The sequence below is a fragment of the Nyctibius grandis genome, chromosome Z (assembly GCF_013368605.1).
Source record: "Nyctibius grandis isolate bNycGra1 chromosome Z, bNycGra1.pri, whole genome shotgun sequence".
Classification (NCBI taxonomy): Eukaryota; Metazoa; Chordata; class Aves; order Nyctibiiformes; family Nyctibiidae; genus Nyctibius; species Nyctibius grandis.
Genome location: NC_090695.1, coordinates 13,956,240 through 13,970,469, shown reverse-complemented (window position 1 = coordinate 13,970,469; position 14,230 = coordinate 13,956,240). Strand labels below are relative to the sequence as shown.

Here is a 14,230-nt window from a genome sequence, read left to right as displayed (position 1 = left end):
CTTCTAGCATGTGTAGCCAGGTGGGACAGGGAAAAAGAACTCTATACTCTTCTCAGAGTAATGGATTGGGAAACAAGCTGAAGGAGAGGAGGCACAGCAAAGTGCTGGGGCTTGGGAGTTGACAGGGAGTTGTGTGACAGTGTGCTCTCGAGCAATTTATGGCCATCTGTGAAGCATTTCTTGCCGTATCCAGTAGCAGTCCCACAAAGGAGAGCTAAAACGGGAGGAAGAAATAGATGTGGTGGTCTGCTGAGTTCAGAAGGAAAAGCTCTAAATGACAGGATATCAAAATAAGTTCATGCAAGCCATTCATCAAAGTTCGATTTGTTGTTCCCAAATGACTTGTTCTTAAATGTGTTTTCCCACAGGGTACTCTTGCTGAACGTATTAGAGCAGGAGGAGCAGGAATCCCAGCATTTTACACCAGTACCGGCTATGGGACGCTGGTGCAGGAAGGGGGTGCGCCTATCAAATACAACACAGATGGCACCATTGCCATTGCTAGCCAGCCAAGAGAGGTAAGATGTCAGTTTGCTATTAGGAAGCCTTCTGCTTTGAAAAGTGAATTTCTTACATGTTTCCAAAATAAACAGTAGTTTAAGCACCTCCTGGCCAGGTTTAACCTTGGTATATTGGATTGGCAGGATGGCTGTGGTACCAGACACATTGGTTTTCTTCCCACTGCTCAATTCTGTCCTCTGTGATGTGTTAGAGAAGTTTTTACAGCTTTAGGGTGACGTAGCATCAAGAACAGGTCCAAGTGAAAACCTGCCTTGCTGAGTTACTCTTTAATTGACAATTCTCTGACCAGGTTCACTGTGTATTCAAACAAAATAGTGTACCAGGCCACTTCAGTGCACAGTACGGATTGAGAACAACCTCCTGTTAGTGGGGCAGGAGCTCCTTAAATACTGTGGTATGGAGTAAGCAGCCCTGCAGCTGTACATGAATCAGCTTTAGCATTAGAAGAGATGGGATGTTTTTCTGTTAAACAGGGAAGACCTCAGTTGACACAAACTTTCAGGAAATGCATTTGCCAGCAGTTGAAATGCAATCTAGTGTGAGTTATTTGAAATTGCAAAGAAATAAGAAAGAGTGTGGCTTCCAAGTGAGAAACAAGGGCTTCATATTGAAATTGGATATAGAATTTGGAGAAGGGAAGAGATTTCTCAGTGCCATAGATGTACTTGAAGAAATGGATGAGGCTAATGCTATATGTTCCAATTAGGCTGCAAACAGCATTAATTCTACCTCAAGAACATCTCTGGGGTAAAGGTAATTTTTCCCCTTCCATGGTTTTTGTGTATTTTGTACATGGCTGTTTTCAGTATCTAATCATTAACCTGGTCTTTTTTTTTGTTAATTTTCTTAGTGAATATGTCATGATGGTGTTTTACCATTTGAAGGAATGTTTTGTTTATTAAATAGCTTATAGTTTTGATAACATTTTTCTCCTACTCTCCTACTCTCCTCAGTCTTTTAGGGGCTAATAACACGACTAGCACGATTTGATCAAATCCATTCTCCAAATCCATTTTGAATGCAAGTGTCATTTTATAAAAGCTCAGATCTCCTTTTACAGGACCGAAAAACTGACTTCTGATACACTTTTGTCATTCTTCCTCCCCCTCTCAGAAATTTTAAATAGTTCTCAAGTAGTGTTTTTGCATACTCTAATGTTCTACATTGTTATGAGAAATGCTGTTACATGTCTCTATATAGGATTAAAATACTAGCTGTTTGTCAGTTACATATTCTGGCTTCAAGCACAATATCATTACAAATATTGATCATAAATGCAGAGAAATCCAAATGAAATTCAACCTGTCAGATGATGTGATTTGAGTACTCTGTCTCAAATCCACTTTATTTTAAATTTGGTGTTTCTGGTGGTAGACAGTGATTACGGACTTTTTCAACAGTTCTGATCTAGCAGTTCAGTTTTTGGTTAGCTGATAGGTGTGCAGGAAAAAAAGCATGTCTAATTCCAGTAGATGGAGCAGCAGAAATATGGATCTGATTCTAGTTCTGTTTCACTAAACAGAGACATTATAATAAAACTGGGGTTTACGGCCTTTCTGTGCTTCTCTGTTGTTGTACAGTTGAGCTACAGTTTTTCAGATAAAACTTCATGTAGCACAAAAAAGAAGTCTAAATATAATGATGTGTAAAACTAACCCCATACAATAAACATTACATGGGATATCTGTTTGAAGAAACTTACATCTAAATGGTGCACTTTTCTCTGTAGGTGCGAGAGTTTGATGGCCGTCACTTTATTCTGGAGAAGTCAATTACAGGAGATTTTGCTCTTGTGAAGGCATGGAAGGCTGATCGTGCAGGAAACATCATTTTCAGGTATGACTTGTTTACCAGTGGGAAAAGATTCTTCAATGGTTTAGATAACGAAAGAGAAGGTGAATCCTGTCTCCTGTGTGATGGCAAAATAATGTTTTACTGATTTAACTTTCTTTCATATTGCCTTTCCCTACTGTCAAATTATACTGCTATAAAAAACAAAATATAATTGCTTTTTCTAATGACTTTTGAGAATTCAAACATAGCTGCGAAGTGAAACATTGGCAGCTAAAAATGAGACATAGCAGACCAAAGTCATTGTGATGACTGTGGAGAAATGACATTCTGTTCATTTCAATTTTCATGTTAGTTTGGGTCCTCTTCCTTGTGCAACTGAAGGCTGACCCAAGAAGTGCAGATTCATGTATGTCAGCAGAGAAGGGAGCTGAGTCAGTCTCCTTGCCAGTCAGTGATGGGATAGTTTGATTCTGTCCCCAGAAAAGTGTGTTGAAAGTTGATTTGATCTCAGTGGTGTAGGGAGAGGCATCATATGAATTTAAACGTCTTCTCTAGTGAAAAGTTTGAGCATTGCACTAGCGATAACATCATTTATTTGAGTTGCTATATTTGTGCTCTGGTTTGTCCTGAACTGAAGCAGGAGAGGTTTGCTTATGTTTAATGTCTGGTTTTTATTTGTTTTATGGCTATCAGATGAAAAGGTAACTGTTATGGTAATCTGTTGCAGTTTACTACAAGATGCTGAATGATGCAGTCTGTCTTTGTATTAAAACAAACAAGGAGTTGAAAAAGCAACTGAAAAATATGTGGATAAAATAATACTGATAAAGTAATGCTTTTTTGTGTATAAATGTATATATACACATGTATTCACATAAATTTTTATTTATCTTATAGATGTAATATTAAGTTCAAATACTTCAAAATTAAGAAAGAATTTTTAATTTTACCCAGCTGTTGACATCCTGACTTGCCCACTGGGAAGACAAGATGGTTTCTGATTGGAAACTTAATTTTCTTGTGTGCGTGCACATGAATTTGTTGTCTGCTAAACTGCTTTCCTTAGGCTCTGGGACATGGAGTACAGGAAACAGTCTTCCACCTTGGGCTTGTCTTTGATCTTGAGGCTCTACTGTCTGTGCTTTCACCCCATGCCTGTCTACTGATGCTTACTTACCTCTGAAAAATTATTTGATTCTCCACAGAAACAGACAGGTTGCATTCTCCCTTTTCCCCCTTCTTCCTTTATGTCCTGTGGTCTCTTTATGCCTTTCCCTCTCTCTCCTGTTCCTTTCAGAAGTCTTCATATATCTCTGACATTCACATAATACAGTTGATACCAGATACTACTTCCATCTGGAGTGGAGACCTAAAAATCTTTACTCCCTCTTTCAAGTGTAACTAATCAAAGATGGAAACATCATCATCCAGTGTCTTATTCCGTGTAGAGTATTTCTAGCTTAAAAGAATTTGCTCATAATAAGCAGTGACCCATTCTGGTTTTGGATGAGACACAGATTACCTCATGGCCTACAACAGAGGAACGTAGGCTCATCTCATAGCCTGTGGGAGACAGCAGCGGAGGAAATTGTAATAGATGGCTAGAATATAACAGCAATATTTCTGTGATCTGCAGGATGAAATGGAAAATGTATTTTTGACATTGTGCTACATACTGAGCATGTATTCAGTGCCAGTGGGACCCTTCCATACTTTTTTTATGTGCCTCGATAGACATAGGCTCTGTGTTTATTCACATCTGCCACGGCTTTCGCAGCAGTGTGGTACTATTTATAGTGTGTTTCGCATGACTCTGGTATCTGTGGAGCCAATAGGAATGGAGTAAGTGTCTGCCAAACTGTTAATCACCCTCAAGCTAAGAGCTTTTTTAAATCTAAAGGAGGTACTTTAGGTAGACTTATTTCGACCACAGACCAGCATGAGTTTTTTTGTTTGTTCTCATACATGAAGCTATACTGTTTTCTTGGGGATCTGGAATGGCACCAGCTCCTTTAGAAAGCAATTTTTAAACATGATTTTCTACATGATACTTCATGTCCCCTAGCTCTTTTGTTCCATACAGCATGCTGTGGCTGCTTTCCTTCCAGGCGTCTTTATGCTGAGTGGACTATTCTGCACCATGGCATTTGCCTAACAAGACCAGTGTCTGGCCCAGTAGATAACAATTCTTAGGTACAGTGCACCATTACGAGGACAAATAATCCAAGACTCCCTCAAACATAATGAAACAATCCCACCTAGTTCTTGTGCTATCTGAAAGGATGCGTATATGGGCATTTCGCTTTGTTAGTCTGGTGCAGGTACTAGTTCTACTTAGCAGAACAGACTGTCTCCAGGTCTTAAGCTCCCTTGGAGCTTTACTTGTTAGGGACAGAAGCAGGAAGCGCCACTGCTTTTCTGGATATTCTACCTCCTTTGACTCCCCTCCCTCTTCATCTGGTACCATTCTGCTTTGGAGTTGTTCTAGCCCAATATACTTCCACTTTGCAAGTGGAGACGTGGTTTGGTGCCTATGAAAGTACACGCTTGACAAAGGAGCAGAGGCGTTGAAGGCATAACCCGTGTCAGGGCCCCTGCTCTCACAGACAGTCACGTCAGGTTATGTCTTCATGCTTCAAGTCGTTCTTCAATACGTAAATTCAGCTCGTATCTGAGGTGTCACTTCATCTCTGCACCATTAGATACACAGTGGATGCAGTTCGTTGGTTTAGTCTACTATGAACTTGTTTGCTATCTTTGCCTTTGGGAGAAAAGCTGTTGCCATGCCTTTGGGTCAGTTTAGGAATCCGTCACTGGAACAATGGACTTTGTAGACGTTGCTAAGTGTAGATATCTGGAAAGCTATCTTAAATAAAAAGGCAAACTTGGCTAGCTAGTTTCTGGATTTCATATTCAAAAAACCTGAACCCTATTCTATGTTGGAAAATAAGTACGGTGTTTCTGTTTTTTTTTTCTTCTGGATGATGTGTTCTTCAGAAATAAGGTCTTTGATCTTGTAAAAGGCTGCTTCTTCTGAAACAACTTTACTAACCCAAGAAGATTCTAAATTGCATAAGCTTTTATAAATAGGGTCAGAATCAAGCCCCTTAACTCTTCTTGATTTGACACTGAAATGTTTTCTTGTGACTTTTTCCCCTATGTAAAAATAATTTTATATCAGTTTCTTTTACTGGCAGACCAGCCACTATGATCTTGAGAAAGTCTTTGGCTCACAGAAGTAGTTGCTTGGCATGAAATACAGAACTCTTTTGTTTCCACGTAATCCTTCCCCCATCTGTATCCATTCCTCTGCTATTTTAATTCAGCTTTTGTAACTCTATTTCTCTTCTCATTTTCTATTCTACCTAGTTTAGGGTAGTTTTACGTAAATCACTACTAGCTAGTATTGTATTCATGCACTAAGAGAAGAATATAAATTCAAGTTTTGTTTTTTTTTTTTAAATGGTTTCTGCTTCTTACATCCTTTTGTGTTCAGACAGCCACAGCGGAGACCCATGGACAAAAGATATTGTCCCTTCTGTAGCCTCTGTTAGAGGCTTCACAGCTGCTGTGTATTGCCAATAAAACATGATTTCCCCAAGATATGTGCCTTTGGTTATAGCTTTGATTCGTAGGTCTCTGCAGTAGAAATCCTGTTAAAACTGCATGGTAGTCTCAGGACCTGGCCATTTCAATTCCCTACCTCCCCCAGAGCCACGAGGTGGCAGCAGCATTCCGAAGTTCAGCATGGTTATAGCACTGGGTGTGCTCATAGCGCAAAAGGGTGAAGAAAGGAGGAGAAGGCATTGGGAATTAAGGATGGTCAGAAAAAAAAATGCATCTGTGAAAGGGGGAAAGGGAGGTTTTGACTTGTTTTGAACCCTAGTTTCATGCATTTTGGTGAAAAATTTTCAAGAATTCTACTTTTTAAAAGAGCAATATGCTGAGAAGCTATCAGTGGAACCCCACTAAACTATGCATAATTTTTCTTAAATATTATGCCACACAGCTTTGTTTGCTTTCTGAAAAATACAGAGAGGAGCTGACACAGGTCACTTGATTTTCCTTTTGCCTGCTAGGATCTTGGTGCAGACCCCAGCACGGTTATACAGGTCATGTGTTACTTTTATTCCCTAAAGTTCTTTTTCCTTGTTACAGAAATGCTTCATGGGAATACCTGGGACAAATGCCAGAATCTTGCAGTGACTGCCAAAACTGGCACAGCTTTTTTGATCAAGAGAATTGGATTAAATTTACTACTCTGCAAAGTGCTATCCCAAGTCCTAGTCTGAATTATGAAGCATATGTAAGACTTGAGAGGTTATTAGGCCCTGTTCTGGCCCCCCTGTGGAGATCAATTTCATTCTTTGTGCAGTGAAATAATAGGAAGGTACATTGTACAAAGCCCAGATTGCCATTGCTCTTGTATCTAATAAATGAAGATATCAGTAGCATACCCAATTTCAATTAAAAAATGTACTAATTAAAAGTCAAAGGAGCTGTAAAAATATTTTCTAATGTAGCAAAATAAGATTTAATTTCATATGCATCTCACACAATATCATAATACTTTTTCCTCCCTCCTATTTTTTTATTAGTCCTCCAGCTATTTGGTGAAAAGATTTGTGACTTACATTACAGAGATACTTGTAGTAGCTTATCTCTGAAAAGTGTTTCCTCGTACTATTACAACTTTTAATATTTATTTGTTTTCTTTTCGTTCACAGGAAAACTGCAAGAAACTTCAACCAACCTATGTGCAAAGCTGCCAAGACAACTGTGGTAGAGGTAGGGAATTGAAACATAGTAAGCCCTATATCCCTGTAGTCCACAAACCCCTTTGTTTTGCATGGTGTTCTGGGGACAGAGTTCTCCTTTTCGTGCCTCATTGGAGGATTTCATACCAGGGACAGTGGTCTAACCTGTCTCCTTGGATTGCCTATTCCTATCCTCTGTTTTAGTGATTAGTTCACCATAGTTCCTCAGTTTATTACTGTTTATCTGATCCTGGCCAGGACTTAGTGTTCGCTGTGATCAGCCTTTGAAATGGAAACATGGCAACAGCCTTCATATTTGTTAATTAAAATAATATGTAGATGAAAGAAGAAACAGTAGGCTTAGTCTGTGCTTGAGGAGATTCACATAAGACCTTATGCAAAACTTCCTAGTAAGGGTAAGCATGTAACAACATAAATTGGGCAAATCATATAGCTATCACAGTTGCGGTCTCTAAAATTTAATAAATTACATAAATATCAGTCCAGAATGAGATACAGACATTTGGTTATGCCTTGAGAAAGAGGATGGACTAGATGATCTAGAATTTTCTTCCAGTCTTTTTGTCCTTTTTCACTTGTTGTCTAAAGCGATAATGTTTAAACACATGGAGCAACCTACACTGGAAATATATTGGTGACGGGAGAGTTGCTAAGGTATAGCAATATCTAAAAGATAGACTGCTCTATTAGCTTTTTCTTCACTCTCTGGTAAGTTTTTCTATATGCATAATAAAAGCTAGATATCGCTTGACAGTAAGATCAAGACAAACTCTTCTAGACTATTTCTAGTAAATTCTAAATGGAAGAGGCTTGTGTTTCTTCAGGGTTTTTATTTTGTTATGTCTTTTTGTTTGGGGGTTGGGTTTTGTTTTGGTTTTTTTTTGTAAAATCTTATCTGGAAAATATGTTTGTTATATAAACATCTCTGGATAATACATTTGGGAACGTGAGTTATTTCCTTGTGTTTTACAGAACTGTGGCAAAAAAACCCATAGAATTTGTCACACAGCTTACAGTGACAATTCAGCAACAGTACATGAATTTTCACAGTTTGTTTTCAGTAAAGATTGAAATATTTTTCCATTTGAAAATGAAATGAATCTTTCATCATTCCCTTTCCTTCTAGTCACTTGCCCTTCATACTTTGTTGTCTGGCGTTTAGAGAATTGAAGTAGCTTAAAGCCTTCCACCTACATTCCATCTCGTTCGGTCTGTCTGCTCTTCTATCCACATATGATAGGGTAGAATTTTCTTGTCACTGAGCAGTAATTATGCGACATCCTTCTTGCTATAATTCTACTTCCCAGTCTTTAGTAGATCTGCTGTGAACTGTGTCCACCATGAGTCTTGTTGCATTTTCAATACCATTTAAAAACTGACAAGCTTATTGCAAGATAGCACATTAATATTACTTTACAACTCCATTTTTTTATGGACAAATTAATGGGTGAAGAGACGTAACCAGAGATTTAGGACAAATAGATATTTTGAGCCAAATGCAATGCCTCATTGGCTTAACTTTTAAGTGTCTTTTTTCCAAAATGGAATTCAGAATGTTGTGTTTGGATTTAAGGGTTCAAACCTAGGGAATCAGAATGAGATATCTCAATATGGCATCTAGTACATCCTCAGTACTGAGCATTGTCAGCCTGCAGCTGTCTAGAGCTAATGACTAGGGAACTGAGGCAACTGAAAAGAGTTTTGCCTGACTCCTTAGTTAACAGTGTTCAAGGCTGAAGGGTGAAATTCTCAGTCCCACTTCCAGGGAGAAGAAAAAAGTTTGTGTAAGGTGGTAATTTGGATACTCCCTTGGCAGCATGGATTTCTGAATTCTCCTGTCTGTTCCCAGCTCTGTTTCTGCTTTTCACCCACTGACCATTCAATGTAATTTAAGCAGACAGTCCTAGAAGTAGAGATTTGAAGACATCCCTGCTCCTTGCCATCGAACTAGCTACAGGTTTTGTCTTCAGAGTCATGCAGTGATTAATTGGGATTTGCAGGATTGTAGTTTCTCAGTCTGCCGCTCCCATCCTGAGTTTGAACGTGGAGCTTTGTACCTGTTATACAGCCAGACTTCGGCTGCCAACATCTGCTTGTCTAGCACGAAGCACCAAGCTGAGGCAGGTAACTAGCAAATATTAGAGGCATATCCCTCTGTGTTTCTGATTTTTGAGGTGCTGAAATTTTTTTTAAAATGAATGCTGTAACTACACAGAGAAGGAGAGTTGTTGTTCCTTGTAGCTGCTCTGATGGGTTATTTATTTATCTTTTGTGCTTATTTGTATATATCTAGTTTTATCCAGTCCTTTAGAAGCAATCTCTTTTTCAGGAACGGAACTTCATTTGTTAAGTTTTACGTTAGAAGGATGGGTGCTAGGCCATTCACTTACGTCACTATTAAGCTCAGTAAATACATTCAGTGGGAGTATAACTTGAATTTTGGAAGACAGGTTTAATCAGAAAGTTGTCCTGCCTTGATGCAAACAAAACAAGAGATGGAAAACCCATCCTTCTCTTTGTGCTTATTCCAGTAGTTAATCACCCTCACTGGTATAAATATGTCTTTTTACTGTAATTAGTTTGGCTTTAGGTTCCATCCAGTGCTTTTACTCTCTTCTGCTAGATTAAAAACCTTTCTGAAGCTGGCATTTTCTTCCCACTGAGCGACTTCTCAGTGCTGTTAATATGATGAACAGATTGAGGTCTTAATGATTCTAACTGTAAACCATTTTCTTCATCTCTCCAATCCTTTTTATGTCCATCTCCTTCTCAGTCTGTTTTTTTTTTATGAAACTTTACAAATGTGACCAATTGGAGTGTCTTCAGCATTGTAACACTGCTGCCACTAATGTAACCTGAAAAGCAGAGTTACTCTGGTCCTGCTGCTTTCTTGTTTGCATACCTGTACTCTTTGCTGATCATTATACAGGGGATCCTACAGCGTTAATTGCTTACACTTTGCTGATCCATTTCTGGCATACTTCAGGAAAAGTGTAATCAGTGTTTTCCAACATGCATTCTCTAAGTATGGCAGGTATTTCTTGATTATAGGTGTCTAACTTTTGTGTTTTCTTATGAAACATGTTATGTTTGAATAGACCCAGTTTACCTGTTCTGTCTGGCACTGCCACTTCCTTCTTAGGATTTATTGTTTCACCAGTCTTTCCCCAGATTTATTCTAGTTTCTGATCATTGATAAAAATATGGAATGGCACTTGGCATAGTAATATCTATACCAACGGAAATATAAACTACTGGAAATCCAATCTCAAGGTATCTGTGAACTTGGTGAAAGTGGGAAGTGCACTGGGAATCAATTGCATTTGTTAACCTGTCCTTCTAAGTTAACCTGAGGAGCTGTGAAATCTCCTGACATGTATACACAGTAAAAGGCACTTTTTTCTTTACTGTATAAAAGCTCCTGTTCTCTAGATGAAATCCGTGTAGCATTTTACACTCTCTTAGCTGAAGTACAGACAGACAATTTTTGTAACAATTCAGAGGTGGGAGAACTTGGCAGCATTTGCAGATGAGGAGGATAAGAGTAGAGATGAAAAAACCCCACTGCACAAACCCACAAACTGATAGCTATCGCTTGCTTAAAAGCTCTCCCATGTTGTGAGGAGCGAGGCTGGCTGTGCGTAGAGAGGCTTCTGAAGGAAGAGGAAGTCAGGCTGCACCAGTACCAGGTAGGTCTGTGGCACACAGTGGAGAGTTATTGAAAGTGTGTGACCCTCAGCCTTTTTTTTTTGACTAGGGAAAGGATCAGAAGTAGCTGCTCAATACCATTTTGGGGATCAGAAGTACATTGATTGTAAACTTCTAATGAAATGCAAGAAGTGTTTGCTCATCTGCACAAATATTTTGGACCATTACATGCATTTCTTTTGTTTATCTAAGTTACAGGAAGTAGAACCTGTTAACATGCAGGATAATAAGGATGTATGCTGAGGCACAGATGACTGTCTGTAAAGATCCAACAGCACTGAGTCCAGTGGAATTTCTACTTTAATTTAAAGATGACTAGTATAAAGGGTCAGAAAGAAGTTTTCAACTGAATTGCATGATTCCTGTTATTTGGAAGGTAACATTTGCAGAGAAAAATGTTAAATAATCCAATATTGGCAGCATTAGTTAGTTTGGCTTTATCTATATGTGAAAGCAAAATGATGCAAGAGTTTATTTGTTTTTTAGTTCTTCTACAGTGTTGCATTTAAAAAAAGTTATTCATCTTCTCACTTCATCTTGCAGAACTTGCAGGAGCTGTAGCTTTGTTTGGACCTGAGCCCTCACACATACACCCAGCCTGAGGCTTTCAGTTGATTTTCAGATCTATAAGCACTTTTCTGGTACTGTTGTAAAGATGGGAGAGTCAGGAAATCAGCCGATCTAAAAGGAACTGAGGGGTCACAGGTTATATATGAGCCACCAGCCCTTGCAAAGGTGCAGAGGAAGGGCTTGGCATGTGAAGAAAATTGGGGGCTTGTGTGGTCTTATATATGTGGTAACATTTCCGACACTCTCTGTTGAATGAAGGACATCTCTTCTGAATTCAGCAGGTGGCACTGCTGTCAGGCCCCTGAACAGATCTGTTGAATTGTGTGATGGGAATTGAAATGTGTAGCAGCTGGGAGTTACCAGGAGGCCTCCTGGATGTGTGCCTAGACTGCTAGGGCAAGGGCTGTGATATTAGGATGCTTCCTAAGATGTGCATCTTGCTGTAGAGGCTCCTGTGAGCAGAGCCCCACGGGAGATGACGGCTCTTTTTTGGAGAGAATCTGAGGCAACCCAAAGCCACAGGAAAAAATATGGTGTGACCATGCCAGGTATGGGTGTCATGACACCACGGGAGAGATGAAGGGTGATACAGGCTTGGCCTTTTGCTCTCTGCCATGGAGGAGTACATGAACATCCATTAACAGCCCCAAACGTCCCTAAGCTGTTGTCTGTTCTCTTGCCATTGTTATTTGCTGCTGTGAGACGTACTGAATACTTGTCCCCGGTGAAATGGTTTGAGATCTCAGCTGCTGGCATGATGTGTTTGATAGTGGTAGTAGTCAATATGTTTGGAAATATTTATTGACTGGCTGTTTGAATATCCAGTTTGAATAATTGTCTTGTTCAAATTGCAGAGGATGGCTAAATATATCTTCCTGTGTAAACAGCATTTCCACCTCAAATAATATCAAGGGAGGAAAAAAGAGAGTGTGCTTTCTCATAAGAATGCATTAAATAAAAGTCATTAAACCCTGCATTTTATCTCTGGTTGCCTAGTAACAACACAGCCACGTCAGTGAGCGCCATTATGTCAGGTACAATGAACTGTGCTGCACTAAGGGACAGAAGCAGACTGAAATAAGCTATTTGTATCCTGTTATCTGTGCTAAATCATGGCATTGTGTTTTATTGAGGAAACTGGAAAATTAACCTCTTTTTTGGTGTCTGTATTTCGAAGTGCTTTAAGAATGGCAAAACTTTCCTTAGAAGCATAGCTCTGTTCTGAGGAATTCTTCAAGGTTTTTGCACAGTGACAGTTTACTGTAAAAAGCCTGTAAGTACTATTTTGAAGTGGAAAAATAATCTAAAAGAATCTTTTTCCTTACCTGGATGCACTAGCCATGGAACGTGAAACTGAACCCCGGTACAGGAAGCGGTTCTGGGTTTGGAATGGGCACAGACTTTGCATTAGGATGTGTTTCTGGGAAATCACAGATCATGATTTGAGGCCAAGAAGGATACAGAATTGAGATCCTTCTGTGCAAACGCTGTAACCACTGAGCTGTTGTGTTTCAATAGCCTTTTTTGATACTGTTCAATTGCACAGTGATGACTCTATGTGCACTTACGGGATGGTTGCTGAGGGGGTGTCCCAGGGATCTGCAGTGGGGGAATGTTTTGTTTGAGAATCCTGTTTGGCATAGGATGGACACTTAGCTGCTTAGTCCTGCTACCTTAACCAGCAGCTTTTGGCACAAGTGACAGTAGAATTCTAGTTGACATAATATGTTAGTACAATGTATACAGAATATGTATGTTATATGTACAAATATATATTATTAGTATAAGCATGGAAGTCTTTGCATCTTAAACATCTAGGTAGTTAGTCAGGGCTTTTGACTGCATTGATTGGATTTAGATGCCTAGATTTTGGCTAAATCCTGAATCAGAGATGCTTGTGGATCTTAATTTTGATAACCTAGTTGTAGAGTATAGACATTACAATATCCTTTCCCAAAGGAACCTTAGATGAAAGATTTGAGTGAACACTTGTGGGAGAGTAACTATTAAATGCAAGCTCATGGTCCTTAGAAAGCATAGAAGGGAAAATGACAAAATATCAGGAATGCCTCTTAGGAAGACTGCTTTTGTGATCTCAGAGACTTGGTAGATGAAGGCTTCTGGGAGGTGTAGCTAAGAAGAAATGAAGTTAGGGAAAGACTGTGTTAAGAGCTTGAGAATAAACTTTTCCAGCATGGAGAAAGCTTTGGAAGAGCAGTAGGAGTTTGACTTTGGTCACAATCACTGCATCTCAAACATAGAAAAATGATAGAAAGTGAGATGAAGGTCATGTGTCTGAGGCTAAGCATTACAAAACCCAAACAATCAAAAATGCTTAAGCACATAGGAGCAAACTCAGAAATCTCCAGCCCAGTACAAAATAAAGAAGACTTGAAAGTAGCAAGAAATCCTTCTAAGAGTACATACATAGTGGGTTGGGAGACCAAGGACGTTGATACTTCACTGATCAATGAAGACAGTAAAATTGCCAATGCAGAGTACAAAGAAGGGTGAAGTGTTGTATGCCTTTTCTGCTTCGGTATTTAGCAATGTTAAAAAGCAGTTTGGTGGCGATTATGGCGCCAGTCACAGAAGGTTAAAGAACAAGTCAGAGAAGGATTGGAATTGAAATCCAGAGACTACATACTGATTTGGAAAAGCAGCTCCTAGAAACATTTGCACACAATTGCCACAGTAATTTTAGTTTGCCAAAAAGAAGCCCACTCCTAGACTTGAATGCTCTTTTGTTGTTTTTATTTCCCTTCATTTATTTGATTCCTTGCTTCTGTGTGTGCATTTTCAGGGGAATAAACTTCTCTAATAGTTAATTTAGCTATGTGGTTTTTTTTTTTCCCTCT

General features: G+C 39.1%; 1 protein-coding gene across 1 annotated transcript in view; it reads left to right on the top strand.

Moving 5' to 3' along the window:
- OXCT1 (3-oxoacid CoA-transferase 1) overlaps positions 1–14,230 on the top strand; it is a 92,283-nt gene that overhangs the window by 22,184 nt on the left and 55,869 nt on the right. The window contains exons 5-7 of the mRNA XM_068422653.1: positions 369–518; positions 2,252–2,358; positions 7,044–7,104. Of these exons, the coding sequence (XP_068278754.1) occupies positions 369–518; positions 2,252–2,358; positions 7,044–7,104 (318 nt within the window). The remainder of the gene's footprint in view (positions 1–368; positions 519–2,251; positions 2,359–7,043; positions 7,105–14,230) is intronic.